General features: G+C 37.8%; 8 protein-coding genes, 1 non-coding gene and 1 pseudogene across 11 annotated transcripts; 3 read left to right on the forward strand and 7 right to left on the reverse strand.

Moving 5' to 3' along the window:
* Window positions 1-61: 61 nt before the first annotated feature.
* On the reverse strand, window positions 62-762 carry LOC18024007. The gene is made up of 2 exons (XM_006406984.2): window positions 304-762; window positions 62-211 (listed from the first exon to the last, which is right to left on the reverse strand). Exons 1-2 carry the CDS (start codon window positions 760-762, stop codon window positions 164-166), a joined length of 507 nt encoding a protein of 168 aa, XP_006407047.1. The 3' UTR covers window positions 62-163.
* Window positions 763-5,198: 4,436 nt separating this feature from the next.
* LOC18024008 (protein FLX-like 1) lies at window positions 5,199-7,422 on the forward strand. Its single transcript, XM_006406985.2, has 4 exons — window positions 5,199-6,310; window positions 6,395-6,558; window positions 6,682-6,767; window positions 7,151-7,422. The coding sequence occupies exons 1-4, from the start codon at window positions 5,697-5,699 to the stop codon at window positions 7,271-7,273; spliced, it is 987 nt and encodes a 328-aa protein (XP_006407048.1). The 5' UTR covers window positions 5,199-5,696; the 3' UTR covers window positions 7,274-7,422.
* Window positions 7,423-7,969: 547 nt separating this feature from the next.
* Window positions 7,970-9,395, forward strand: LOC18024009 (protein Jade-1). 2 transcript variants are annotated; one of them, XM_024159730.1, is made up of 2 exons: window positions 7,970-8,981; window positions 9,082-9,395. In XM_024159730.1, the coding sequence occupies exons 1-2, from the start codon at window positions 7,995-7,997 to the stop codon at window positions 9,133-9,135; spliced, it is 1,041 nt and encodes a 346-aa protein (XP_024015498.1). In that variant the 5' UTR covers window positions 7,970-7,994; the 3' UTR covers window positions 9,136-9,395. The 2 variants fall into 2 exon arrangements, with proteins under 2 accessions (XP_024015498.1, XP_006407049.1); XM_006406986.2 differs by having other exon boundaries at window positions 9,088-9,395.
* Window positions 9,396-10,270: 875 nt separating this feature from the next.
* LOC112089050 lies at window positions 10,271-10,373 on the reverse strand. Its single transcript, XR_002900861.1, has one exon. It is a non-coding gene; the product is annotated as a U6 spliceosomal RNA (small nuclear RNA).
* Window positions 10,374-10,607: 234 nt separating this feature from the next.
* LOC18024010 (pentatricopeptide repeat-containing protein At3g14730) lies at window positions 10,608-12,722 on the forward strand. Its single transcript, XM_006406987.2, has one exon. The coding sequence runs from the start codon at window positions 10,608-10,610 to the stop codon at window positions 12,579-12,581; it is 1,974 nt and encodes a 657-aa protein (XP_006407050.1). The 3' UTR covers window positions 12,582-12,722.
* Window positions 12,723-12,981: 259 nt separating this feature from the next.
* On the reverse strand, window positions 12,982-16,727 carry LOC18024011 (mitogen-activated protein kinase 19). 2 transcript variants are annotated; one of them, XM_006406989.2, is made up of 11 exons: window positions 16,694-16,727; window positions 16,178-16,583; window positions 15,561-15,969; window positions 15,353-15,480; window positions 15,195-15,254; window positions 14,724-14,873; window positions 14,480-14,635; window positions 14,132-14,343; window positions 13,918-14,019; window positions 13,657-13,817; window positions 12,982-13,523 (listed from the first exon to the last, which is right to left on the reverse strand). In XM_006406989.2, exons 2-11 carry the CDS (start codon window positions 16,199-16,201, stop codon window positions 13,129-13,131), a joined length of 1,797 nt encoding a protein of 598 aa, XP_006407052.1. In that variant the 5' UTR covers window positions 16,202-16,583; window positions 16,694-16,727; the 3' UTR covers window positions 12,982-13,128. The 2 variants fall into 2 exon arrangements, with proteins under 2 accessions (XP_006407052.1, XP_006407051.1); XM_006406988.2 differs by having other exon boundaries at window positions 16,178-16,714.
* A 2,406-nt stretch (window positions 16,728-19,133) lies between these two features.
* Window positions 19,134-21,966, reverse strand: LOC18024012 (F-box/FBD/LRR-repeat protein At3g14710). The gene is given in 5 exon segments (XM_006406990.2): window positions 19,134-19,453; window positions 19,553-19,693; window positions 19,786-20,737; window positions 21,731-21,807; window positions 21,909-21,966. Coding segments are annotated over 3 exon segments (1,359 nt in total). The 5' UTR covers window positions 20,725-20,737; window positions 21,731-21,807; window positions 21,909-21,966; the 3' UTR covers window positions 19,134-19,174.
* Window positions 20,913-21,524, reverse strand: LOC18024013 (SART-1 family protein DOT2). Its single transcript, XM_006406991.1, has one exon. The coding sequence runs from the start codon at window positions 21,522-21,524 to the stop codon at window positions 20,913-20,915; it is 612 nt and encodes a 203-aa protein (XP_006407054.1).
* Window positions 21,967-22,770: 804 nt separating the features above from the next.
* LOC18024014 (cytochrome P450 72A13) lies at window positions 22,771-24,891 on the reverse strand. The gene is made up of 5 exons (XM_006406992.2): window positions 24,565-24,891; window positions 24,211-24,428; window positions 23,868-24,115; window positions 23,387-23,756; window positions 22,771-23,297 (listed from the first exon to the last, which is right to left on the reverse strand). The coding sequence occupies exons 1-5, from the start codon at window positions 24,839-24,841 to the stop codon at window positions 22,872-22,874; spliced, it is 1,539 nt and encodes a 512-aa protein (XP_006407055.1). The 5' UTR covers window positions 24,842-24,891; the 3' UTR covers window positions 22,771-22,871.
* A 488-nt stretch (window positions 24,892-25,379) lies between these two features.
* On the reverse strand, window positions 25,380-27,287 carry LOC18024015 (annotated as a pseudogene).
* Window positions 27,288-27,529: the final 242 nt, after the last annotated feature.

Consider the following 27,529-nt stretch of genomic DNA (forward strand, 5'->3'; position numbering starts at 1 on the left):
AGCAATCAAAAACACACCAAAAAAGAATTGAAATTCGCATCTATATCACATAAGACATTGTCTACAGAAACATGTTTTTCTTTTTTTCATTCTCACCTTTCATTGCGGTTTTAACTTGTTGTACACGAAACATCAAGAGACTTCTTTGCAGAGAAAAGAACTATCAAAGCAAATCTCTCAAAGTTGTTCTTACCAGAGAACTCTGTTTTACCTGTAACACAGCAACAAGAAGTTATATCCATCTCTAGAACAACAAAATATGTAAAAGATCAACTGCATTAAGAGTAAACACTTAACACTCACTTCTTCTTGAGGTTGAGTATGATGAAGCGGATGGCCGCGTTCATCATACAATATCAAACCGCTAAACCGGGGCAATTCACATTTCTCACCCATCAAAATCGGTCGCTGCCAAACCGGATCAACCGCATTAAGACTCCTTTCTTTAACCGCAAGCAATTGCCGCGGCTTCCGCGTCTCCATCTCCATCCACTTCGCTGCAGAGCTCCAACAAAACGAACCCATCAACCTTCTCTTCACTTTGCTCCAGTTACAATCCCTCTTTTCCTCCATTGTTCTTGATGCAACCGCTGTTTCGGACGCCCACTCAGCGTCTGCCACTTGCTTTCCTCGAGAGTTGCGGTTGAGAAACGCTGCGGCTGTGCAGAGGAGCGTTACTGCAGCCGCTGTTCCGACCAAGATCACAACCGCTTCTTTGGTCGTTAGCTTCAGTTTCTCCTCCAACTTCCACAAGGCTTCCATTGTTTTTTTTTTTCTTTGGTCTTTTTTTAGGGGTCTATTAGAGCAATTGGAGAGTTAAGTGTGAGGAAAGTATATAGGTGAAAATGGTGAGCTTCATGTGAACTCCACCGTTATATTTTTTTTTTCCTTCAATAAATCCGTTATGAATTTATTGTTCATCATTATGATATTTATTATACTCTATCGTTTTCTTTTGCCCTCAAATTAAATCTTTTATCTCAGTTTGAGTCAAGGCCTTGGCTTGATAATTCATTAATGTGGCTATAAACTTTAAACTTGCCGTTGTAGTCTATAACTTTGAGCCTACTACAAAATTAGAAATAATTGGTTTTTGTTTTGCAATGCAAAATGATATAAATTGTTACTATAAATGTTTGTATTCGTTTGTTTTAGCTTATGGACCAAATATATCTAGCTTGTAGGGACACAAGGTTTTTATGACATCACGAGCCAGACAAGGTCTAGTCATGTTCTTGGACCTATGGAATTGTGGTACCACGAATTAAAGATGAAGGAGCAAATTGATATAATTTAAATAAGTGGAGGAAAATTGAAAATATAGCAGTATAATCAAAAATTTCTGTAAATACGAAAATCAAAAGGAGTAATTCGTAAACATTACTGTTGTTAAGCGACTTCCGCCAGAGATGTCAAACTTATCAATCCGCGTCCAACTAGTCCGATCCGATGCAATTTTAATTTTTTTCGGGTCTAGTGGGCTGGTCCATCATAAATTACGGTCCTAAATTGATGTGTCCAAGACCAACTCGCCTATATTCTATAGTTTTGCGGGCTGACCCGCGGATTCATACTTATCTTCTTCATTTTAAAATTTTTATGACATTCAAACTTATAAAACCAAAAAATCTACAACAGAAAAATAAAATATTATTACTAGTATTAATACTAATATTACTACTATTACTATTAATAGTATTACTAGTATTATTAGTAGTAGTATTACTAGTATTATTACTAGTATTAATACTAATATTACTACTATTACTATTACTACTAGTAATAATACTACTATTACTATTACTATTACTACTATTAATATTACTACTATTATTATTACTATTATTATTATTGATAATAGTATTACAAGTATTCTTACATTACTATTAATACTATTACTACTACTACTATTATTATTACTAGTAGTATAACTAGTATTACTATTTACTACTATTATTACTATTATCACTAGTATTATTACTATTACTAGTATTACTAGTATTACTACTAGTATTATTACTAGTATTACTATTATTAGTATTATTACTAGTATTACTATTACTAGTATTATTACTAATATTATTACTAGTATTACTATTAGTATTATTATTATTACTACAAGTATTACTACTATTATTATTAGTAGTATTACTAGTATTACTACTTGTATTATTACTACTACTATTACTACTATTATTATTACTACTATTAATATTACTTCTATTATTGTTACTAGTAATATTACTAGTATTATTACTAATAGTATTACTCATATTACCACTATTACTATTACTACTAGTATTATTATTAGTATTACTATTAGTATTACTTCTAGTATTATTACTAGTATTACTATTACTAGTATTATTACTAATATTATTACTAGTATTACTATTAGTATTATTAATATTACTACAAGTATTACTACTATTATTATTACTACTGTTAATATTTTCTACTATTATTATTACTACTATTAATATTACTTGGGTTGACGATCTATTTCCCCACAAGAACTGTCATATAGTATCAAATCCCCATCAAATTATGACCTTGTTTCAAGTCCACATAAAATCAAAGTTTTAGATCTAAATCCCCTCAATTTAAAACTTTGAAACTTATTTCCCCACAAATGTGGATTTCTACGGTTTGTGATCTAAATCCGAGAGCTAACCGTTAAACCATAAAACCAAACAAAAAAAAAACTTAATCTGAACTTTACTCATATATCATCATTTTAAAATCCTCAATTTAGTCTGAAAATTCCAAATCAAAAATTTGAGTATGAACCCTAAAATCGATTTTCAATTATTATAATCTATAATTCTTATAATGGAAGGGTAAAGGAATCCAATTCTCGAAATCAAAGTCGATGTTGAACAATCTAGTGTTACTATTAGAAGCTGCTTTGAGAATTGAAACCCCTGCTTTACCCAGCTCATATTTTATCATTTTAAAATCTCAATTTCAAAATTGCTGAATCATAACATAGTTTTCGATAATTTGAATTTAAGCAAACGAAATGAACATGATGATAACGAAAAATTATCAGTTTAGATATTGAAATCAACGATGACTAGAAAGAATGAAGCCTAATATGTCTCCTTTGAAGTCCGTCAATGGTGATTCACATGTTTTACTAAAAATTAGATAGTACATAATTAAATTAAGCATCCACTAATTCTTGAAAATTGAGATATTTGCAGAAACAACATATGAAATTTGCAGAAACAGCATATAGTTAATTAGATTGAAGGAACCGAAGTTTCTTTGTTGTCGTTTGTCTAATGTCACGTCACCACTCTGATTCGCAAGCCTTGTCTTTTTTCTAACAACAAACCCAACAAAACCAAATCGTAAAAGAGGATGGAGAAATCAGTTTGAATCTTGTGTTACAGTGAGAGACGTGGAAGTAGAAGAGGATGGAGAAATTGACGGGAAGAAGAAGAAGTTGGTTTAGGTTTGGAAATTTTTTGGATTATTTTAGTAATCGGGTCATAAATCGGTTTACAATAGGTTATACATGGTTTAAGTTTGGTTAGAAATAGTAAACCAACTAAAACCAATTTTTGTGGGGTTTGAAGTTTCGAACTTTGAATTTGTGGGGAAATAAGTTTCGAAGTTTTAAATCGGGGGATTTAGATCTTAAATTTTGAATTCTTGTGGATCTGAAACGAGGTCATAGTTTGATGGGGATCTGATGCTATATGATAGTTCTCGTGGAGAAATAGATCGTCATCCCATATTACTTCTATTATTATTACTAGTAGTATTACTAGTATTACTACTAATAATATTACTAATATTACTATTACTACTATTATTATTACTAGTACTATTACTAGTATTACTACTATTACTATGACCACTATTACTATTGCTATTAGTATTACTACTGGTAGTATTATTAGTATTACTATTAATATTATTACTAGTATTACTATTACTATTACTATTAGTATTACTACTAGTATTACTGCTATTACTATTACTATTAATATTATTACTAGTAATATTACTATTATTAGTATTATTACTATTATTACTAGTATTATTACTAGTACTACTATTATTATTACTAGTATTATTACTAGTACAGATGTCAAACGACAACCTGCATTCAAATAGTTCAATCTGATGCAGTTTTTTTTTTTCAGGTCTGGCAGGTTTGTCCATCATGAGCTGCGGTCCCAAATTGATGTGTCCAAGCCCGATCCGCCTATACTCTACGTTTTTACGGGCTGACCCGCGAATTCATACTTATCTTCTTTATTTTAAAGTTCTTATAACATTTAAACTTATAAAACCAGAAAATTCGCAAGAGAAAAATAAAGTTTTTCTCGTAACTGATACACAATATGCATTAAAAACAAAACTAAAGAAAGTTCTTGTCAAAGTAAATTCGATGAATAAATAAACAAATTCGATAAATCTATTAAACAAAACTTCTAGCCCGAAGATGCCATAAGATTTAAAAAATCAATTAAACTGTAAGAATAAATACTTAGTTTTGAAAAGCAAATAAATGAATTACAAATAATGATATACATCAAAACTGGTAATTTAAGCTACAGAACCATTAAGATACAAGCAACAAGACATTCACATATAAAATCAAAGAAAAATAGATGAACAAAGCTTATTTGTTAGTCCAGCGTACAAACTAATGTGATTCTCAAGCAAAACTATTTATCAATTCAAGATTTAAGCGATACTAAATTACCTTTGCATCGCTGCAGACAAAATAAAAACCACGTCTATGATATAGTCGATGAACAAAACCAACACTTGACCAATCTCATTTTTTCTCTTTTTTTAAAATCTTATAAGAAGAATACAGATGAATTAAAAAAACAAACAAACTTATGACATTAAACTGAAATTAAAACTCTAAAAAATACTAGTTTTTGGTTTGGAAGACAACAACCAGATTTTCTCCCAAATTCAAAAATCCAATCACAGAATCTGAATCGAATCGAATATAAAATACATACCAGTTTGATGATTCTTTGATCTTGTTGAAATGAAACTATAGAAAAACTCAATAGCTGAATTGTATGACTCCACTAGGCTCGAAATTCACTCCATGAAACTAATATTTCGAAATCCACTAATGACAAAATATTTCACTTTTCAAGCTTTACAAATCAAACATCAAATTCTGCGAATTAGACCGCAAACTTACAGATCTGCTTTGATCCAATCCGCAAAATCTAATTTCTACCGCGAAATTCACATTTTATTTGAACAAATTTTATAGAATCTAAATCCGCATTGCTGCGGAGCCGAACCTAAACCCGCAGATCATAACCCAATTTGACACCTCTAACCTCTGCTGTATTCACTCCCGGCGAGTTGGAATTTGGAGGTTTTAATTTTTTTTTCTCTTGAGCAATCAGAGTTTCTACAAAACATCCTTTGAAGTGTTTTGTGTTGATCAATCTCCAATCTGATGAACAAGGGGCTTTCTCAGGAACCCTAATTTGTTATCCGTCAAGGGTTTCCAATCTTCGAAGGTCAGTGCGTGATTTTGAGATTTGTTGACCTTTTCGTTTCTGCTTAGTGTTGAGAGCTCCTTCTTCGCGTTTGTTTGAGCATAAGGAGTTTTGAAGTCCGCAGATTTGGTCCTTTGAGAAATTTTTCTTTCGTTTAGCAAATTTTCACGAGATTTCAGATATTCTAAGATCAGAGCGTAAATGTCTGGAAGAAATCGTGGACCTCCTCCTCCATCGATGAAAGGTGGATCTTACAGTGGCTTGCAACCTCCGGTTAACCAACCGGCTTTTGTTAGAGGCTTGGGAGGACCAGTGCCTCCTCCTCATCCTTCTATGATAGATGATGTTAGGGAAACACAATTCAGAGTGGATCCAAGAGGTCTTCCTCAACATCTTTCAATCATGGAGGAACGTATCGCTGCTCAAAACCAAGACGTGCAGGGCTTTCTTGCTGATAACCAGAGGCTGGCTGCGACTCATGTTGCGCTTAAACAGGAACTGGAAGTTGCTCAGCATGAGCTGCAAAGAATGATGCATTACATTGATTCCTTGAGAGCGGAGGAAGATATCACGATGAGGGAGATGTATGACAAGTCCTTGAGATCCGAAATGGAACTGCGTGAAGTCGATGCTATGCGAGCTGAGATTCAAAAGGTTCGTGCAGATATCAAAGAGTTTACTTCGAGTAGGCAGGACCTAACGAGCCAGGTTCATTTGATGACTCAAGATCTGGCTAGACTTACAGCTGATTTGCAGCAGATACCAACACTAACTGCAGAAATTGAGAACACAAAGCAAGAGCTGCAACGTGCAAGGTTTTACAAGTCTCCTCTTTTTAGTTTTGCCTTTGTTCACCTTGATGTTAATGTGTATTTAAGCTGTGATTTCCTGCTTTGTAGAGCGGCTATTGATTATGAGAAGAAAGGGTATGCGGAAAATTACGAGCACGGTAAAGTTATGGAGCAGAAATTAGTTGCAATGGCTCGGGAACTGGAGAAACTTCGAGCAGAGATTGCTAACTCAGAAAATAGAGCTCAGGCAACTGCTCCTGTTGGGAATCCTGGTATGGTAAACTTGAATAACTATAAATTATAACAGTGCCATAAGATACAAAAATAGGTTCATTACTAGCAATGAATATTTTCTATAGTCGAAAATGTTGAGAAATTAAACATGTTTTGATCAGGTGGAGTTGGTTATGGTGGTGGCTATGCGAATCATGAGGCTGGGTATGCTGTGAATCCTTACCAACCCAACTATGGCATGAATCCAGTAAGTTTTAAATTTAAGCTCATAACCATTTCTCGTGGGATTCTCTATTTTAGTTTTACTAAGAAGAGCATTGCTAGTGCTATAGTAAAGCAAGACAATATGCCTAAGTTAGTTTGAACTTGAATCTTGAATTTGAACCAAACTACATTAGCCAATAGTAGAGCCGAAGGTGTCAATCTGATGTAGCCAGAACTGCCTCAATGGGACTTGTTAGACCAATCTTGAGTCAACAGTAGAGCTGTGGTTGATGAAACCTGTGGCAAAATATCTAACTGAACAACAATTATGTTCACATATCTCCTGTTGTTGTAGTTTAAGATGCATGCATACTTATATACACATGTAAACTAAAAAGTGCTCATATGATGGGAATGCTGGTTCAGGCACAGGCAGGCGTTGAAGGCTATTATCCTCCTCCTTATGGACCACCCGCTACGTGGGCTGGCGGCTACGATATGCAGCAGCAGCAGCAGCAGCAGCAGCAGCAGCAGGGCCGCCCATGTTAAGAAAATGGATACACTCGACTAGGGCCTTTGTATATATTTTTGAAATTGAAATTTTGTTATAGTGATAAACATATTCTAAACTATTATATTATCCGATTCAACATTTATAAAACATGCTCTTTTAATTAAGTTTAGTTAATTAAAAGACATTTGTGACTCTATATGTCAATGTTATTATCATAATATATGAGCATTGCTGTCACAAAGACAAGGACATCGATAAAAATGTCGCAGTGCTACATTTTTCCGACAACAACTTAAAAGCAAAGCAAGCCTATATTTTGTAACTTTTTCAAAACTTAACTTAATGATTGAAAGACTCCAAATGTAGCTAGCGTCACACAGATTTAGAGAAAAAGGATATGATTTGATTTGCGCAAAAAAAACATTGTCAATACCTGAAATGGGCCGAAATGGGCCGAAATTAGGCCCATTGGTAATCACCTCCCCCGCCCATATAACAAAAGAAAATATGGCGGCTAAAATATTTTCGGTTGATGAGAAAAAGAAATTAGTGAAATTTTCAAAGAGAATAAAATTTCAGAAATTCCGCGGGTATTCTTTCCCACTAATGTTTCAGTAAACACCATTTCCAAAAAATTCAGGCGGCAAAGTTATGATTTTGATTGCCCTTTTAATTTCTCTGAGATCCACGACAGCTCCCATAATCCCTCCTCACTCTTGAGTAATCTCATTAGTCATTAGATCTCAAGTAGAAGCTATGGATGCTCAGTTTCAGGATTTACCTCCTCTCAAGAGATTAAGACTGATGCAGCGAGATCTGGAACGTGCGCAGCCGCCGCTACGGAGTCAATCGGAGACGAAGTCGTTGCAGTTGCCGGCGAAGAAGAGGAAGCATACTCGCGTTGACTATGTTGACGATGAAGAGAACTCTAACCCCACCTATCGTTGTCTTCCGGCGAAGAAAAGGATATGGGCGATTGATCCCGATCTGCTCTCCGGTAATCCTTTTTCGCCTTTTGATCTGAATATTGAGTATAAGCCTTGTGTAGAGGAGAAGGGTTTTGAGAAAAATGGATCTTTATTCGTTGAATCGAGTTTACAAGTAGAAGATGATGATGATGATAAGGAGAATATCGATCCTCTAGGGAAAGAAAAAGTTTTGGATCTGTCTGATAGAGAAGTAGAGAAAGAGGAAGAAGAAGATGGCATTATGTGTGCTGTATGTCAAAGCACAGATGGTGACCCATCAAACCCAATCGTGTTCTGTGATGGATGCGATTTAATGGTTCATGCTTCGTGTTATGGGAACCCTCTTGTTAAGGCTATACCAGAAGGTGATTGGTTTTGCAGACAGTGTGTTGCTTCTCGCTCATCTAAGAACCGGGAAAAGCTCTTCTCTTGCTGCTTGTGTACAAGCAAAGGTGGAGCAATGAAACCCACCAAGGATGGTCGGTGGGCTCACATCACCTGTTCGTTGTTTGTGCCGGAAGTCTACTTTGAGGATCCTGAAGGAAGGGAAGGGATTTGTTGCAGCGAGATACCGAGTAAGAGATGGAAAGATAGGTGTTATTTGTGCAAGATTAGACGCGGGTGTGTTATCGAGTGTTCAGAGATGAAATGTCAGTGTGCTTTTCATGTTACTTGCGGTTTGAAGGAAGATCTTTGCATCGAGTATCGTGAAGGCAAGAAGAGTGGTGGTATTGTTGTTGGTTTCTGCAATGAGCACACCAAACTATGGGAAAGGGTAAGTTTTGCATCATATACTTATCTCCAGTTTTTCCTGATCTGGTAGTTGTGTATTTATGTGTAGGGGTCAATTTTGATGATTAGTTTTTGTTTGTCAGCAACAGGAAAGTGGAAAGTACAAGATTGTTGCTAGAGATGAAGATAAGAAGTAGCAGAAAGCTGGAGGATCATGAGCATTCTTTTGCTTGCAACTCTGAAGCTTCTTATGGTTTTGATTGTTTTAAAACGCTTTTTGTTATTTTCATGGATATGTGATCAGTGATTAGCTGGTGCGTAATGGTTTTTCAAGTTTATGTTCTTTTCTCAAGGCTATTTTATGTTCTACGTTTGTATTGTTTTAAGTTGTACAAGGCTAAAACTTGTCAATCTAATTCCATCCTCATTGTATTATGGTTCAAGTCATGATTATAATAAGCAGATTTTCTTTTGAAAGATGAATCAGAATGTTGGTCATGTTCTGCTCTTCCAACTCAGACTCAACATGGTGGAAGTTCAGTGAATTTGCTATTTAAATAATGTCTGACTCGTGATATCAAACCCAAGAATCTTTGCAGGCAAGTAGCTCAAAGAGGTAGAGCTAGTCTTGATGATAAGCGTGTTTCTCTTGAAAACATGTTTACCCAAATAAAATGCTCTTCTTTTCACTCTTTAAAAAGTCAAATCTTTGTCCCTTCTCTGATAACCAAACATTGTTACATACAGCACTAGCTATCCAGAAACTCTTGTGACAAAGTAGACGGTAATGGCAAAGATGAGTTCCGTTGGTTTACCCAAACCGGAATCTCGCTCAATACAATTTAGACCGGTAACTAAAGACATTTGAAACAAACAAACAGAGATACAGAACTGCAACAACGAACCATTGTCTTAGCTATCAGCCTATCACTGCACTTCCAGTTAACTTAATCAATCAGCTTTAAAAGCAATAGTTTTAAGGGTTTCAGAAATCTCTCATTTTCGCGCAGATTTGCTCGGTAACTTATAATTCCAGAAAATGAACAACAAAACCGAAGAATTGAATAACACAAAAATTTCCAATAAAATCTGGATAAAAAATGAAAAAACGCGCAGATTTGCATCCGAAACTTAAGTTATAATTCCAGAAAATGAAGAACAAAACCGAAGAATCGAAGAACACAGACAAATTTTAAAAAAATTTCAAAAAAATTCAAAATGAAGAACAAAACCGAAGACAAATTTTAAAAAAATTTCAAAAAAATTCAAAATGAAGAACAAAACCGAAGAACACAGACAAATTTTAAAAAAATTTCAAAAAAATTCTGGAAAAAAAATTTGGACCATTTCTCGATTTGTGCGTGTCATCCTTGCGCAGGGGCCATGCTAATCTTCTCTGTATCGTTCCAATTTTATCGGATGTCCCCGAAGGGACGATCATGTAATCGACTCTAGCGATATATAAACGCAGCTTCTTTTCTTTATCTGAACGATGTGGGACTGTACACAAAGTAAGCAGCTTAAATGGGCCTATTTCTCAAAAGGCTTCCTTTTTATTGTTTGTAAGCCCATTAACGTTATTGACTATATTTTTTCCCTCACTGTTCCGGAAGATTTTAAGCTAGTATATAAAGCTCAATTTCAAATATAATCTTCCTTAACGAAAGACATGAACATTTTCTTTCTTGGGATTAAGATTCAAATATATTCCGTCGGAACTCTAAGGTTGCTTCCAAGAAACCCAGAAATCGTCGCCGTTGTAAAGCCTTCTGCTTTTGCATCTTTGTACTCCACAGTTTCTCGGCAAATCGAAGAACAGCCGAAGAGATACGAGTACCACAATGTTGCTACATGTATCGCCACATTGCAACGGTGTGCGCTGCGCAAAGACGCCGTGTCCGGCGAACAGGTCCACGGTTTCATGGTTAGGAAAGGATTTCTCGATGATTCGCCTCGCGCCGTCACGAGCCTCGTCAATATGTACGCGAAGTGTGGTCTTGTGCGGCGCGCGATCTCAGTCTCCGGTGGATCCGACTCTGAGCGCGATGTGTATGGTTATAACGCCATTATCTCTGGGTTTGTGGCAAATGGGTCTCCTTTCGAAGCGATTGAGATGTACAGAGAAATGAGAGCTAAAGGAGTTTTCCCTGATAAGTATACATTTCCTAGTTTGCTAAAAGGAAGCGATGCTATGGAGACTTCTGATGTCAAAAAGGTTCATGGGTTGGCGTTTAAACTTGGGTTTGATTCTGATTGCTTTGTGGGTAGTGCCTTAGTCGCTTCATACTCGAAGTTCATGTTAATGAAGGATGCTCAGAAGGTGTTCGATGAATTGCCTGATAGAGATGACAACGTTGTTTGGAATGCTTTGATTATTGGGTATTCGCAGATTTTTAGATTTGAGGATGCTTTGATATTCTTCGGTAAAATGCGTGAAGAAGGAGTAGCCCTTAGTAGGCATACCATCACTGGCGTCTTATCAGCATTCACAGTGTTGGGGGATCTTGACTATGGTAGATCGATTCATAGCCTTGCGGTGAAAACAGGATTTGTTTCTGGAATTGTTGTGTCAAATGCCTTGATTGATATGTATGGAAAGAGTAAATGGTTAGAGGAAGCAGTCAAGATATTTGAAGCAATGGATCACGAGAGAGACATATTTACGTGGAACTCGGTGTTATGTGTTCATGATTACTGTGGTGATCATGATGGAACTTTAGCTCTGTTAAAGAGGATGCTTTCTTCCGGAATCCGACCTGATCTTGTTACATTGACAACCGTTCTTCCCACTTGTGGCCGTCTAGCTGCATTGAAGCAGGGCAGAGAGATTCATGGCTACATGATCGTCAATGGGCTTTTGAACCGTAATTCCAATGATGAGTTCATAAACAATTCTTTGATGGACATGTACGCAAAATGCGGAGACTTGAAGGATGCACAGATGGTTTTCGACTCGATGAGGAATAAAGATTCAGCCTCTTGGAATATCATGATTAATGGTTATGGTGTGCAGAGCTGCGGTGAGTTAGCTTTGGATATGTTTTCACGTATGTGCAAAGCAGGTGTCAAACCCGATGACATCACATTCGTTGGGTTGCTACAAGCATGTAGCCACTCGGGCTTTGTGAGCGAAGGGAGAAGACTTCTGTCCCAGATGGAGACAGTATATAACATTGTCCCAACAAGTGATCACTACACTTGTGTGATAGACATGCTTGGCCGTGCAGGCAAGCTAGAGGAAGCATATGAGTTAGCAGTAACAATGCCCGTGGGGGATAATCCTGTAGTTTGGAGATCACTACTTTCATCATGTCGCCTCCACGGGAACACGGATCTCGCACAGGTGGCAGGAAAACGGCTATATGAGCTTGAGCCAGAGCATTGCGGAGGTTATGTATTGATGTCTAATGTGTATGTGGAAGCTGGGAAATACGAGCAAGTGTTGGGAGTTAGAGACGTAATGAAACAACGGAATGTGAAGAAGACAGCAGGTAGCAGCTGGATTGAGGTCAAGAATAGCGTTCACACGTTCTTTACCGGCGATAGGACTCACCCGGAATATGAATCTATCCACACTTGGTTAAGTCTTCTGACTTCTCATATGTGTGGTCATGAGTATATTGGGCTGGACGACTACGAGTGATTTTGGGTAGACATCAGATCCTTCTTTTTGTAACCATTGAGTATAGTTTGTTCTTTTTGGACCTTTGAGTATAATTTACTAATTATGTCGTGCGAAAGACAATCGTTTACGGGCTAGAAAATCTACGAACCAGCCACATTTGGGAACATGGTAAATTTATATTCCGTGGCCATAGCTCTGTATTATTAGCCAAGAGACCAGTTTCGGATAACATTGATTTTTCTTCTTTTGTAATCCTTTGTTCTTTGTCACATAAGAAAGAACAATGGGACCGATCTTGAAAGACCAAAATCTTAATTTCTTTCAACAAGATAGCCACAGAAATTACCTGGATGGATCCAGGCTTGGCAGAGCAGTTTTCGAGAGCACATTTTGGCTTTCGCCGAGACGTTTAGTGGGGTTAAAACTGAACTCTTTTTATTTATTTTTTACTATTACAATCTCAATGTGTTCAAATCAGGCTTGGTCGAATAATACTTACATTACATAAGGACTAACGAGGGGAGTTTCAGGCAATCAATCACCTGACACCAACAAACTGCTAATTCTAAGACATGCCATACCCAACCGTGCCTACGTTCCGGTGTGCTGCTACTGCAACCGCGGCGGCTCCAGCAGGACCATACTGGGATTGTGCCTGGAACAGCTTAGCATCAATACCCACCTTGTGCTGTGATTGTACATAAGGGTTTGGGTTCAGCTCAGCTGGCTTCGCGGAACATTGGGTGGGGACAAACTGCGGCTTTGGCTGGGAAGCAGCTTCTGTACCACCGCGCTTCTCTTGGTTCATAGTGTTAGGATAGAAGAAACAGTTAGGAGATACGGTCTGTGGAGGGAGTACCGTGCTTCTGTAATAAGCTGCCCTTGCATCATAGGACGAATCTTTGAGGTTCTTGTTCATTTCATAAGTTACAGATGATTCCACAGCACGGCCTGGTCTACCTGTTAAAATACAAGGAAGTCGATTGAGTCTAAGAAGAATACCGTGTCTCTATCTGTGGCATCAACCGATGGGAGATAGCTACAAGCCTACAACTTTTCAGCCCCAGAGAAAAAAAGTCAAATGGATTTTTACCTGATGGTACTCTTGGAGGAGGTCCTAAAGATTTAGTTGAATTTGCTGAAACTGATGGAACTACTCCATTTCTTGAAGGCTCGAAAGAACCACGTCGACTATCTGATGCATTCAAGCCAGGTTGAGCATTGGAGGTAACTACACTGGAATGAACTGAAGACCTACGGAGATGAAGATGCATATATATTAGTCATATGCCATACTGAATCAAAATAAGATGTATATTTTCCGCGGTTGATATGAACGGAAGAGAGAACATACCGTGGTAGTGAAGCATGCTTTCTCTCTGGAGGTACGACTGGCCCACTTTTGCCGCTATTTTCTTCTAGGTACGCAAACTGTTTCCTCAGGTGACCAATGGCACTGCAATGTCAAAATCAGCGAAAATTGAATAATCAGAGTTAGTTTAAGGTCTCACATTTATTTTGCTACGAAAGGAAGACATAGGCTATAGATCCAAAGAGGAAGTAAAAACCTAGGATATAAGAAACTTGAGCCTTCAGATCCGTTCATATAATCCTTGAGCAGCTGTGGATGGTATTCTAGTATCTCCCTGTATATTAACTCTCTGATGTCATCTTTTGCCAACCTTCGTCTTTCAAACTCAAATTCCATCTTCGAGATTGGCTGACAAGAAGGTTCTCTTTCAACCTTAGCAAGGCCCTTAAAGTAAGGATCAGCCAGCGCCTGTCAAATTATCACAATGTTAACATCTAAGGAAATGAAATATGAACAAGAGCCTTTTCTGCACTTGAAGCAAGCCGCTTGTTCCAAGAGGGAGGGCATAGTGAATCTAGTGACAAGAGAAATGAAAGAACAGCACCTCTTCAGCAGTCGGCCTATCTTTTGGATCAAAAGCCAACAGTCTTTGCAAAAGGCGCAATGCTAAAGGATCTGCGTTCGGAAACTTTTGCGAAAAGGGGACAAGATTTTTCTTCCTCATTTCGCTCAAGTATCTTCTAGCTTTTTCATTTCGAACCTGCATCAGAGATATATTATTAGTTATGCATGTTTCCTCCCAGCAACCAAAAAAGAAACTTGGTAATGTGGAAGCAAAAAGAACTTACTCCAGCAATGGTCTCTGATTTTGGTGTGCCAAGAAGATCGGTAATCAAATCTAACTGATGGACGACACTTTTTCCAGGAAACAAAGGCTTCCCTAATAAAACTTCCGCAAAGATGCAGCCAATGCTCCAAATATCAATAGCTGGAGTATACTGCAAAAGATGAATACTGCGAGTCAGACTATTGAGCAGATGAAAAACGTGCAGCTTGCGAAGAGAAACAACTCAAACGAGCATAGCCTAACACAAGTGTTGGTCGAGGTTTTCAACTTTTGGGAGAGTTAAAATCCTCCTAAGCAGGAAATATTTTAATACGGTGATTCATTCTATCCCCGCAGCTCTTAAATTATAGAGTACCAGTCATATCTCTAACATTTTTTCACATAGACTCTACACCAAAACCTTTAACATTTACAACCACACAGAAAAGGCAGAAAGCCCACAAGGAAGAAGAAGAAGAAGAATAACCCGTACCTTAGAACAGAATGATCCACAGAGCTCAGGTGCTCTGTACCACCTTGTGGCAACATAATCCTGGAACAAGGAAGACAGAGAAGGAAATTCAAACACACTGGAGAGATTACCAAAACTGAATAGATAATTAACAGAAAGGTAGCGACAAGTGTGCAGACCGTCCAAAAGACTGTTGTAGGCGTATCATTGAACGACACTCTTGCTAGTCCAAAGTCGCAGACTTTCAACTTGCAGTTTGCATTTGCCAGTATGTTCTTCGGTTTAAGATCACGATGGTAAACATTAGCTGCACCCAGACGGAAACCAGTTAGTTATGAAAGTACTAAAGATTGTGAAATTTCAGAGGGTTAAAGAATAAAAATCTACCTGTATGCATATACTTCAAGGCACGAAGCATCTGATAAAGGAAAAACTGGTGATGTTCCCGTGTCAAGTCATCGTTGGCTTTGATGACTTGATGTAGGTCTGATTCCATGAGCTCAAAGACCACATAAATGTCTTTGAACTCCCTCTTCGAAGGTGGCAGCATGATGCTTTTGATTTCAACTATATCTGGGTGCCTTAGGAGCCTGAGAAGCTTGACCTCACGAAGGATACGGAGAGCATCAGAGACATGTTCAAATACATCATTGATCTTCTTTATGGCGACTTTCTCTCCTGTATGTGTATCAATAGCTGCACAAACAACTCCGTAGCTTCCTTTCCCAATGACTTCAAGAATCTGATAACGGTTGGCATCACCATACTCAGTGAAAAATTCCATCTCTTTCATGTTCTGTTTGGTCACCAAAGTAAAGAATTAGCACAAAATTCATCAGAATCCAGTAAAATTATGCCAAGAGAAATGAATCATGAGTTCTGAAAACGAAGATCTCCGATGAATCACATTTACTAAAGTACTCAAATTAAATAACATTTCGCAGAAACGAAAGCTTTCTCCGAGAAAAAAAAAAAAAGAAAGAGAAATCAAGCGAGAGACCAACCTTCTTGCCCTGACCTTGTTGCATCCTCTTCAAAGAAAAATAAAAAACTCGAGTCTTCCCAGATTATTCGACGAACAAAAATGGCAAGAAAAAAGATAACGCAGACTGAGTTTCTCAGAAACTAATAAGTGAAAAGGTGACCAAGTTCGACCAAATCAGAGAACAATACCGCTCAACAACCCTATCGCCTTCCTCAGTTTCAAAATCCGAAACTCAGCAACTTAAATCCCCCTCAATATGATCTCGGAAGAGATCGCAATAAACAAAGAAATTAGTGATCAAAGAAAATGGCGATTCTTCGAATCACAGAATCAAAAATTTAAAAAATTCCAGATACCAAAACCCGATCGAAAATTTCGAGAAACCCTAGATTAGAACTCCAAAAGCAAGCGAACTCCACAGACTCCTACGCAAAATCGAGAGAGAAGAGATGAGAAAATCTAAATCCTCAAGATTTTGCGATCGGAAAAAAAAAAGATGATAGAAAATCTGTAGATCACAAATGTTTATATATACCGATTTGATTTCTTTTTTTCTTTCCGTGTATTCTAATTTTGTAGTTTCCTCAAAAATATATATTCCTAAATTTAGCAATTTTCGTGGTACTTATTGCGTACGTGAGACAGGTCACGAGGACTTTGCAAATGGGATTATCGTAATTCTCTACAACTCTGAGCCTTGTTAGTTTCGTTTGGTACACTGTCGGTGATCTTTTTGAGATTGACCCGTTGTGAGGCAACTACCGATGGACCGTTTTACTATTTAAATATTTCTATGTTGCACCCTCATATTATTCCATAAATTAAAATTCAGCCACTCTTTTTCTGAACATGGAATATTGAGCCACATCTGATTATCTTAATTGATAGTTTATTGACTCTTTTGGTAATATTCTTTACAGCTAATTTTACCAAACATTTGTTTTTTTATCAACAGGGTAGATCTCAGAAAGTTAAGTAGTAAGTTGTTCGTTTGATCTCTGTCATTTGATGTTATTGATTTCTGTAAAAATTACTTTGATTAAACAGAACATAGTAAATCCAATAAGTTTATATATAGCCGTAAAACTTACATAACCATTGTTATTTGTTAACGTTTCACGTGTATACACATGGCGCGATTTAATTAGCATGAATGCATGATATAAACAAACTTTTCAGTTTTCTGGGAGTTGTCTAAATATAATAATACTAGTAATTAGTATTTACATATTTGATCAAATGAGAAAACTTAAAGTGTCAAAAAAATACAGTAGGATAATGACTTCCGCAAGCGACCTTGCTGTTGTTGCCGCTAGGATGTTAAGATCAGATAAAATAAGATTGCGAGTCTCATTGGTCTTTATGACGCTTTCTCAAGAAAACTAACGATGACTTGATTATAAACATTATAAGACTTGTGAAAAATAACAGATTGTTGATTTCTCAGATCAATCATACCTTCATTTCTAACGTTCTATGGATGTATTTTGTATCATGCCTCTTAAATGTTTGAACTGGCTTATACAAACATATAAATAATATATTTGAAGTATTTTAACATATGGGTGAGATGCAAAGTCGGTCCATTAGCCAAAGCATGAAAAAGACAGATTTACATATCACGGATGATAAAAGAATCTCGAATCTTAAGCCACATAAATAATATATATAATTCAATATAACAATGTAAGGCAAGGTGTCAAATAAGTGACAATATTTTATCATTTAAACTAAAGCTGATCTTTCATTTTCCATCACACTTTCTTCGTTGTGGTGACCTTCTTTTAATAATAAAATCTACAAGTTTAGTGGTCGTTTTTTTTGAACCTGTCAATAAGCTATTTATCAAATTTATACTATTATATTGGAAACGTGTAAAGTCGATATCACTAAAGCTGATTAGCCTAATTGCGCTTTGTAAAACTCGCTTATCTCAAAAATGTTCCATACAGTTGATATTTGATATTTGCTCACCAATAAGTTTCGAGAATTTTGAGTTCTAGTTTTCAACATGACATATAAGTCAATCAAAACTTTTTTTTTGGTACCGAGTCCCTGACCTGACACAGATTTAATACCCTTGAAGCTCTTTTAGTACGGTTTCAGATAAAGCTAGATTGTGTTGTTTGACATCTTTATTTTTAAGGTGAACCGTACTTGATTTCAGTTTTCTGGTTTTTTGCTAGTCCATTGATTAACAAAAATTTCTCATCAGTCTAATTAACAAAGACAGGTTAAAAACAGATTAGAACAGCAAATAGAACAGAAATTTTACTAGAATCGAGTACTGCCGTTTTTATTTGTTTTCATCCACATTGCCGTTTTAAAATCATCAAAACAGGGCATAGGACAAATTTCACCACACGGAAAATTTAGAACTTTTGTTTTTATTCTAAAGTGGTAATTAGAAGAGCCGAAATATCTCCGCCAAGGAGATTTTTTTCTTGTTTTGTTTGGTGACCTTCAAAGAATCAACGAACCTTATTTATAGTTTAATTTAATATTAAAAGCACATCACTATCAAAATTATTATACTAATAAGTTTGTGCACCTATTACATCAAATAAAAGAAAGTATCTTTCACGCATAACTCCAAAACAACTTTTTCAATCTTTAGGCTATAGAAACAGAGGACCATGACTTAAATATAAACAATTTTATGAGATTTGGTCTACTATTAATATTATTATTATACAAAAAATGATGCAGAAAACATTTAGTATAAAATAGAGTTGATAAAAGAAAGACAAAAGAGGATGCTGCATCATATTATAATGCATGGTAGTGGTCCAGTGACTGTGACTGTAGCACAAGAGGTTGCCTGTGGTTAAGGGCACATCAACACTTGTGTTTGTCTTTAACTTGTCCAAAGGCATATTCTTTTCTTTGAAACAGAGAATCCACATAGAGTTTTCTAATATCAAAGTTCCACAGAGAATCGAAACAAAGATGATATATAATTTTGTTTTGCCGTAACCCACAAGGAACTCAGGGGTTTGAAAAGGTCAACTTTTAATCATTGGAACAAGACAGAGGCATGAGGTGAGGCTTTGGGATAAGACAAGACTAGTTCTTTACCTTTCTTTGTGATTGGCCGGGCCGTGGAAAGGACGACTGATTCAAGAATCTCGGCGTTTGCAATCACATGCCTCAACACTGATAGTTTCGGCTCATGCATCCTGAAATCCCTGAATTGCAAGACTTTGAGCATTGTTCTAACGCAGTCCGGTGCTGTTTGCGAACGCAACTCGTTCAAGCGCATTTTACTAGGTTTTATTCGAGGAGACGTCGTGTCCTGGTGGGGTTTCACCGGAAAGACGAAATTTAAACAAGATAAACGATATATGGGGTGGTGTTAAAAAACATTCGATAAATAATTATAATATTGACTTACGCGGATGCTGAGTATCTTGAGTATTGGTGCGGATTTGAGGACCCTCCTGAATATATAAGGCTGTGTCATGTCGTATGCAAGATGCAGGTAAACCAACTGTTTGAATTTTGGCATTGTCGTTAGTTGAAAATCCCTGGTAAGCTAAGAAGGACACCAAGATAAAAACAAGACTTATTAAGTGAATTACGTCGTCGAAACAACAGATTCAAGGGAAGATATGTAATGTAACTAACCTCAAGACCCAAACTCTTCACGCATGTGAAGGCATGTAGAAACTTGGGCCAGTGTGATAGATAGGGCCACTTTGCTCCGCTGAGATCAAGATAAGCATCAGGTAAAGACGTGGGAAATGTCAGAAACATGTTTTCGTTACCGTCCCCTGAGAATGTGATCTTCTCAAGCTTTGAAGAAAATATACTGATCGTACACACTCCATCGTCACTCGGAACGTGTTCAGAGCTACACTTTAAAAACTCGAAGACCCTGAGCAACGGAGAGTCTATAACGACGGTATCGGTTCTAAACCAGCAGCAGCGAGAGACTTCGAAAGTTTCCAAGACGGGAAAGTAGAGAAAGATGTTCTCGGAGACGGACGACATGTTGAAGATTCTAGCGTCCTCGAGGCTAAAGAACTTGAGTGTCGGGAGAAGAGCTGGAGCCGAAATGTCAAGAATGCACTTTGTACGTAGCCTCAGTTCCACGAGAGAGCCAAAACTAGCAAAGAGTGGAGACAAAATGTCACTTTCAAGCTCGTACCAAGTGATAACGAGTTTCTGAAGACTACGCTGGTTTATAAGGTTTGATAACCACGAGACGAGAGGAGTCTCATCGTAAGCATTAACAGAATGTAGATGGAAACTGTTGATTTTTGGACTTTCAATGTCTCGAATCACATGGTCGACGAATTCGATAAATCCATGATCCTTCGGTTCACTGTGCCTCATGTCATCAAAACGTAACTCTGTGACGTTGGTCCATATGGTCCTCCATGTCTTTGATAATACACAAGTCCTAACAGCTTCCACAGTTGGAAGATGGCTCAAAATCATGCTAAGAATGCTATCAGGCAAATCGCTGATTTTATCATTACGGTTCTGATTACTACATAGCTGAGTTTTCTTGGAAGATGGAGGCATCGTCTCTTACTAGGCTTGTTTTGACTCGGGATGCATTGATTTTATCTCCCTGATACAGCCGGAAAAAAAAAATCAAGGAGTGCGAAACACGTTAGGTCATAGTGAAAAGAAAAAGGAATATAGGTGAAACCAATGTAAGTTTTTATGTGCAAAAAAATATCAAATCTATGAAATTCTAGCTAAAAGACATAGAGATGTATATATATCTAAAGAGACGTTTAAGATTAGAGAACAATGTAAGGACTCTTCAATTCTGCATGAATTTGTCTCAGTCTTTGCACAGCTCTATATGCAAATTCTATGTGTTTTGGGTTATCTTCATGTTTCCTCTTCCGTTTCTCTTGCTTCCTCGCCCCAGGTTTCTTCCCATGGAACTGGTGACACAGTGCCCGATACGCTTCTTTCGTAGACAATATCCTGCCATGCTCATCAACCCTGTCAATCCGAATATCCTTGAAAGCATCTCTGAATCTGTCGTCTTCATGATTATTGGCCCTAACACCTACAAGCTTTCTTTTCTCCTTGAAAGTTCCTTGCTCTCTAAGTAGTTTTAATGCGCCGAATAATCCTGTACCGACTTCAACCTCACGCATCACTCCATCTCTAGCGCTAGGACGATCATTAATCTCTTCAGCTTTGGAACAAACCCTTTGAACCACATCTCTCCGCCTCTCTGATGATTCAAGCCTCTTTTTCTCATCAAATCTTGAAGAACCAAGTTCCTGATCAGCTTCAAGTCTTGAAGCAAGACCTTCTTTTTTTGGAGCAATATTTATAACTAATTTCTTATTCTTCCTCATCGTATTCTTCTTCAAAGCAATATTGAGCTGAGACATGGCTTATGAAATCCCCACTGATGAGACCCCCCCCCCCCCCCCAAATTTGTAAATTGATACGGATAAACTCAATCGCTAAAAATTCTAAATACCTTGTGATATACTGTATGTACAAGAGATAGAGATCTAGGTTATATTGACAATAACGAAACTATCCTAATTAGAATCCTAACTAGAATAGGAAAAGTAATTTTCAAATACAGTACCTTATGAATATGTATTCAAAAAAGGAATAGATCAGAGAAAAGGAAATCTCCAACTTCCACTTCAATCACATAAACATCTGCAACATTCAAACAAAAAACGATGTAATAAGAACCCTTATATTGATAAAAATCGAAATATCATAGAAGAATGTTGAAAGAAGAATGGCAGAGAACTTACGAGGCAGCTGGGTAGCTAACTTGGATGAATTTTCCAATTTCTTGCGCCGCAATTAAATAATGAAACCGCTTTTGTAAACTACTTGTCTTGTAAGTAATTGGATTGTTCGGTCAATCATTTAAGCCCATATTGATTTCTTTTTTAAATTACTAAAGGCCCAAAATAGAATCAGAATAAGAGGCCCATCACGAGGCTTTAGTTTAGAAACTTTTCACATCGGTTTCGTCTTCCTTCCTTTTGTTCTTCCGGCACTTTTTTTATTTCCTGAATCAAAAACTCGTTTTTGAATGAAATCCGCTCGAAGAAAGAATGATGGAAAATACCGGAGGAATCGCAATGAGCTGCACGAACAAAAAAGATGGATTTCATTAAGGCACTTAGATTTTGTACTGCTTCTGTTACTGTGTCTGAGGAGGAAGCTGCCAACTACAATTTCAGGACATGGATTGCTCGGTTTTACACCAAAGGTACTTGCTTTCGACGATTCTGAGGCTTCTTGTTCTTCTGTGTTCTACCTGATTTTGTCTATTTTCTGGGATTATTTACCTGGCTAAGTTAATTGGCTTGACATTGCTGCAGGGGAATTGAAATTTGAGATAGACCATAGAGAACCGAGAATGTAAAACATTTGGTACTATAGATATCTCGGTGAATGCATGGAAATATGGAATGGTTGATACTTTCATCTTATGATAGTAGAATAAATGGAATGGAACATTCGTTTGCAGCCAAGGAAAGACCTCTAGAAAGTAGAAGCTTTTAGTCTGAGTTCTTCTACTTGAACTGCTCTCGTTTGGATAATGATAGGAAGATATTCTTGAAAAAAAGTAAATCCAAAAAATATTAGGACTGAATCTTGGAATCTAGGAACGTGCTCTAACTTTCCCTTCATTTCTGTAAATCGAATCTTATTTATCCTACGTATAACAAGTTCATTTGAAAATATTACATGGGGTTATGGAATTATAGCTTGTGCAGGATAAGATGAGCACCAAACTGTGGGTGAATGGTGAATACTGTGTATGGCGCATGAACATAGGAAGGAGATAGCTCCAAGGAGAATCTGTGTAGGATCAATGCCATTGCCATCTTTGCCTCCAACAGAGCAAAATTCTGGCCTATGCATATCCTCGGTCCCCATCCAAAGGGAAAGAAAGAGACTTGGCTCTTTGTTGCCTTTGAGATCCCTTCTTGAAACCTCTCGGGCTTGAATTCCGCTGCATCTTTGCCCCATAGCTCCGTGTCGCGCTGGACGAGCAGAATAGGTAGACTGATCTGAACGCCGCCTGGTAGTGTCAGGTCGCCTAGCTTCATCTCTTTGTGAATGGCTCGGGTCAGCTGGTTTACTGGAGGATATAGCCTAAGGACCTCATAGAATATCATCGTCATCTGTTTAGAAACATTCAGCAGAAACATCATAACACAGCAAAAGTAAGGAAATCACCTGAATGTTGGTTTGTAATGCGTTCTATACTTACAACTTTGAGCTGGTTAAGGCCTTCTGTATCAGGTTCTTTATCACCGAAAACTTGCTTCACTTCTTCTCGGGCACGAGCCTGCCAGTCTTGGTGTTGGCTTAACAGAACCATTGTCCAGACCAGAAGTACTGAAGTTGTCTCCTGCCCGGCGAAATAGAACAACTTGCACTCCTCCATCACATCCTCAGTGCTCATTCCATTTCCTTTGGCTTGCCCCAAATTCGATTCAAGAAGTATACCCAGTAAATCGTTGCTTGGTGCTTCCCCAGCTTCTCTCGCCCTTAACCTTTTGTTAATAATACCACTCAGTATAATTTGGATTTCTCTGGCTGCTGCTTTTATCCTTCTATTACGTTTCGTTGGGAGAAATCTACGCAAGAAAAAAAGAACAAAGAATATGACACAACATGAATCATGTCTCCTAATAGATTGCAGTGCTAAAAGACCAAGGGTCAAGTCAGGCAAGTTGAGGTTTTATTACCTGTATCCAGGGATGAACGCTGTCTGAACAGATAATGTAATGAGCTGTGCTAGTTCCGCTTGGAGCTCAAATATCCTCTGCCCTTCTTTGTAGCTGCTGCCAAAAGCAGTACGAGAGATCACATCTGCAGTCATACTCATAAGCCAAGGCCAAACGTCCACCTCACAGGACGAGCCTTTATCCGACACTAACTTGTCCCATTCGCCAATAACCTCGCTGCAGGTCTGGTGGAACGCAGGTACCATATTCTATACACATAGAAGAAGCAGAAGGCACAAATTGAGTCAGATCCAAATGAACATACATACATAAAGCAGGCTACTATGAAAAACAAAGCTGAAACCTTGATCTTCTCAAGGTGGAAAGCCGGGTTGATGATTCTTCGGTGATTTGCCCATTTATCACCGTCATAACTAAAGAGTCCAGTGGCTATCAATCTGCCCAAAGGGAATGTATGTGGCTTCTGGAAATCATAAATTTTGTTGAAGACTTCCTTGATTTGCTCAGGATCCATTATGGTGATAACTGGTATATGTCCACGCCATGTAAAGAAAGTCCTTCCTGTTCCAGTCACATAGAGATGCAAAAGTTGAAACCTTTGTCTAGATCAGGTACTCTGCATCATTTTTTTTTTTTCGTTCTTCTTCTTGTTTTTTCTATCTCTAGGTTCTTAACAGATAGGAATCAAGAAACATACCGTACGTCTTGAGCATGTGCAAGGAGAAAGGCAAGACACGTGGGATGATATCATCCGTAAGATTGATGGGTTTGGACCTTGCCTCCATTGACATGTTAAAAGTCCTCTTGGAATCGCCGGCAAGAGGCGTGTAAGGAGTTCCGACTAGACCCTGTCTCCTCAGGTAACTCTCAAGCGTCTTAGGTTTAAACCAAACCCAATTCAGAGTTCTCCATACCCACCAGGACACAACAGCTATAGCTACTGAAACTGTTACCGATGCAGCTGATATTTCCATTTTTTCTTTCCCAGAGAAGAGAGGGTGTGAGAGAGAGAGATGGATAAATAGATAATCTGCTGACATTCGCAATTACTATTATTATATAATTGAGAATTTCCAAGATATGGATGTGGTGATGACATCACCCCTGATGTCTTAGATACTTTATATTTTGCGTCTCAGACAATCATTTTGTGGAGACCGTTGATTTTTGGCCACGAATGTGCAAAGAAACAAATTTGTAATTGTGTGAAAACTGGCCATAACTTGTGTAGGGGGAAAGGTTGAAACGTCAACCTTTGACACTTCTTTGTCCGCCACCAATGGTTGGTTTTAAACGTGAATGCCATTGTATATGTGACCAAGTACTTTTTGTCCCTCAAACTTTTGTATGAATATTATATTTTACAAAATTTTCATATTTATTATAACGACTTTTAATCAAGATAAGGGGAAATAGATATAATCGGAAACAAACTATATTGTGGCACTATATTGGTGGGGTGAATTTTCATTAGCTCGAAACAGGATTCCTCGTGACAGACCTTTGAGTAAATTATGGCACTCCTTTCGTTTGATGGAGGAGAAGAGGAGCGCCAAACTGTGGCTGAAGCGTGATGACTGTGTAAGGCGCATGAACATAACATGGAGAGAGCTCGAAGGAGAATCTCTGTAGAATCAATGCCATTGCCATCTTTGCCTCCAACAGAGCAAAACTCTGACCAATGCAGATCCTATGTCCCCAACCAAAGGGGAAGAAAGAGACCTGGTTCTTTGTTGCTTTTGAGATCCCTTCTTGAAACCTCTCGGGCTTGAACTCTGCTGCATCGTCTCCCCACAGCTCAGTGTCACGTTGGACAAGTAGAACAGGCAGAGTGATCTGAACACCACCTGGTAGTGTCAAATCTCCGAGCTTCATCTCTTTGTGAATGGCTCGATTCAGCTGTATTACTGGAGGATATAGCCTAAGGACCTCATAAAATATCATCGTCATCTGTTTAGAAACATTTACAGAAAATCATAAGAAAAAAAACACTCACAACTTTGATCAAGGAAACGTCGTCACTCTAAGGTTATTGCTTGATTTTCACTTACAACTTTGAGTTGGCTCATGCCTTCTGTATCAGGTTCTTTATTGCCAAACACGTGCATCACCTCTTGAAGTGCACGGGCCTGCCAGTCTTTGTGTTGGCTTAACAAAACCATTGTCCAAACCAAAAGTACTGAAGTTGTTTCTTGCCCGGCTATGTAAAACGACTTGCACTCATCCATCACATCCTCAATGCTCATTCCATCTCCTTGAGCTTGTCCCAAATTTGATTCAAGAAGTATACTCAGCAAATCATCGCTCGGTGCTTCCCCTGCTTCAATGGCTATTTCCCGATTACTAATAGTCCTTCTCAGGACAGCTTTGATCTCTTTGTCTATTGCTATCATCCTTCTGTTACCCTTCGTTGGAAGATACCTAGAGAAAAAGAATGAGAATGCATAAACGTGTCTCAGGTAGTATTTACCGGTAAAAGACCAAAGGGAAATGCGAATTTTACTGCCATCCAGGGATGTATGATTTCTGAACAGATAGTATGATAAGCTGTGCTAGTTCTGCTTGAAGCTGAAATATTCTCTGCCCTTGTTTATAACTGCTACCAAAAGCAGTACGAGAGATTACATCCGCAGAAAGATTCACTAGCCATGGCCAAACATCGACCTCACACGAAGACCCTTGATCCGAAACTAGCTTCTCCCATTCACTCACAACCTCGATGCAGCTCTAATGAAACGCAGGTACCATTTTCTACACAATAAATTAAAGAATCTTTCAGCCTTAAAGATACATATTATTAAGTATCTAACATGATCTTTGGACAATGAAGAAACCTTGATCTTCTCACGGTGGAAAGCCGGGTTGATAATTCTCCGGTGTTTGGCCCATTTATCTCCATCAGAGAAAACCAGTCCAGTGGCTATTAATCTAACCAATGGGAGTGTATGCGGCTTCTGAAAATCGTAAACTCTGTTGAACACTTGTTTGATCTGCTCTGGATTCATAATTGTGATGATTGGTATAGGACCAAGCCATGTGAAGAAAGTCCTTCCTGTTGTTACACTCACACACAACAAAACATCAAATCAGTTCTATAAAAATTGGGTTTTTTTTATAGCTACAGTTGTAAACGCATAAGGAAACAAACGTACCGTGGGTTTGGAGCATGTTTAAAGTTACAGGCATCACACGTGGGATGATATCTTCTGTTAGTAGATTGATGGGTTTGGATCTTGCCTTCATTAAAACTCTGAAGTTCCTCATATCTCCGACAAGAGGCGTGTAAGGAGTTCCTGGTAGACCCTGTGCTCTCAAGTAACACTCCAACATCTTAGGTTTTAGCCAGACCCACTTCAGAGTTCTCCATGTCCACCACATCACAATAGTTACAGTTATGTAATATACAACAAACATCTCCATTATGTCAGAGGAAGAGAGAGTGAGTGACATAAACTCTTGCAAAGCTTTATGTTGGATATTTCCCTCCTTAGCTGGATATTTCTCTCTTTAGCCAAAGACAAGAAATAAGCATGTGATAATTATGACTAAATTAGAATAATCTAGAATTATGAAGAAGAGAAGAAAATATCTAGATTAAGATAATGATGAGAAAGTACTCTAGAATTCTCTAATATGTCGGTCATCTCTATTATAAATACAAG

The sequence above is a fragment of the Eutrema salsugineum genome, unplaced genomic scaffold (genome assembly GCF_000478725.1).
Source record: "Eutrema salsugineum unplaced genomic scaffold, Eutsalg1_0 scaffold_13, whole genome shotgun sequence".
In the NCBI taxonomy this organism is placed as follows: Eukaryota; Viridiplantae; Streptophyta; class Magnoliopsida; order Brassicales; family Brassicaceae; genus Eutrema; species Eutrema salsugineum.

Excerpts from the sequence above, each read along its gene's own strand:
- LOC18024007 (XM_006406984.2), bottom strand. The coding sequence starts at position 762 with ATGGAAGCCTTGTGGAAGTTGGAGGAGAAACTGAAGCTAACGACCAAA. Across the intron at positions 212-303 it reads ATACTCAACCTCAAGAAGAA|GTAAAACAGAGTTCTCTGGT; the intron begins GTGAGTGTTAAG and ends GCTGTGTTACAG.
- LOC18024008 (XM_006406985.2), top strand. The coding sequence starts at position 5,697 with ATGTCTGGAAGAAATCGTGGACCTCCTCCTCCATCGATGAAAGGTGGA. Across the intron at positions 6,559-6,681 it reads TGCTCCTGTTGGGAATCCTG|GTGGAGTTGGTTATGGTGGT; the intron begins GTATGGTAAACT and ends TGTTTTGATCAG. Across the intron at positions 6,768-7,150 it reads CCAACTATGGCATGAATCCA|GCACAGGCAGGCGTTGAAGG; the intron begins GTAAGTTTTAAA and ends ATGCTGGTTCAG.
- LOC18024009 (XM_024159730.1), top strand. The coding sequence starts at position 7,995 with ATGGATGCTCAGTTTCAGGATTTACCTCCTCTCAAGAGATTAAGACTG. Across the intron at positions 8,982-9,081 it reads ACACCAAACTATGGGAAAGG|CAACAGGAAAGTGGAAAGTA; the intron begins GTAAGTTTTGCA and ends TTTGTTTGTCAG.
- LOC18024010 (XM_006406987.2), top strand. The coding sequence starts at position 10,608 with ATGAACATTTTCTTTCTTGGGATTAAGATTCAAATATATTCCGTCGGA.
- LOC18024011 (XM_006406989.2), bottom strand. The coding sequence starts at position 16,201 with ATGCAACAAGGTCAGGGCAAGAAG. Across the intron at positions 14,636-14,723 it reads AATCAGAGACCATTGCTGGA|GTTCGAAATGAAAAAGCTAG; the intron begins GTAAGTTCTTTT and ends TCTCTGATGCAG. Across the intron at positions 14,020-14,131 it reads TCAAGTTTCTTATATCCTAG|TGCCATTGGTCACCTGAGGA; the intron begins GTTTTTACTTCC and ends TTGACATTGCAG.
- LOC18024013 (XM_006406991.1), bottom strand. The coding sequence starts at position 21,524 with ATGTCTCAGCTCAATATTGCTTTGAAGAAGAATACGATGAGGAAGAAT.
- LOC18024014 (XM_006406992.2), bottom strand. The coding sequence starts at position 24,841 with ATGGAAATATCAGCTGCATCGGTAACAGTTTCAGTAGCTATAGCTGTT. Across the intron at positions 23,757-23,867 it reads GCGTTCATCCCTGGATACAG|ATTTCTCCCAACGAAACGTA; the intron begins GTAATAAAACCT and ends TTTCTTGCGTAG. Across the intron at positions 23,298-23,386 it reads GCCTTAACCAGCTCAAAGTT|ATGACGATGATATTCTATGA; the intron begins GTAAGTATAGAA and ends GTTTCTAAACAG.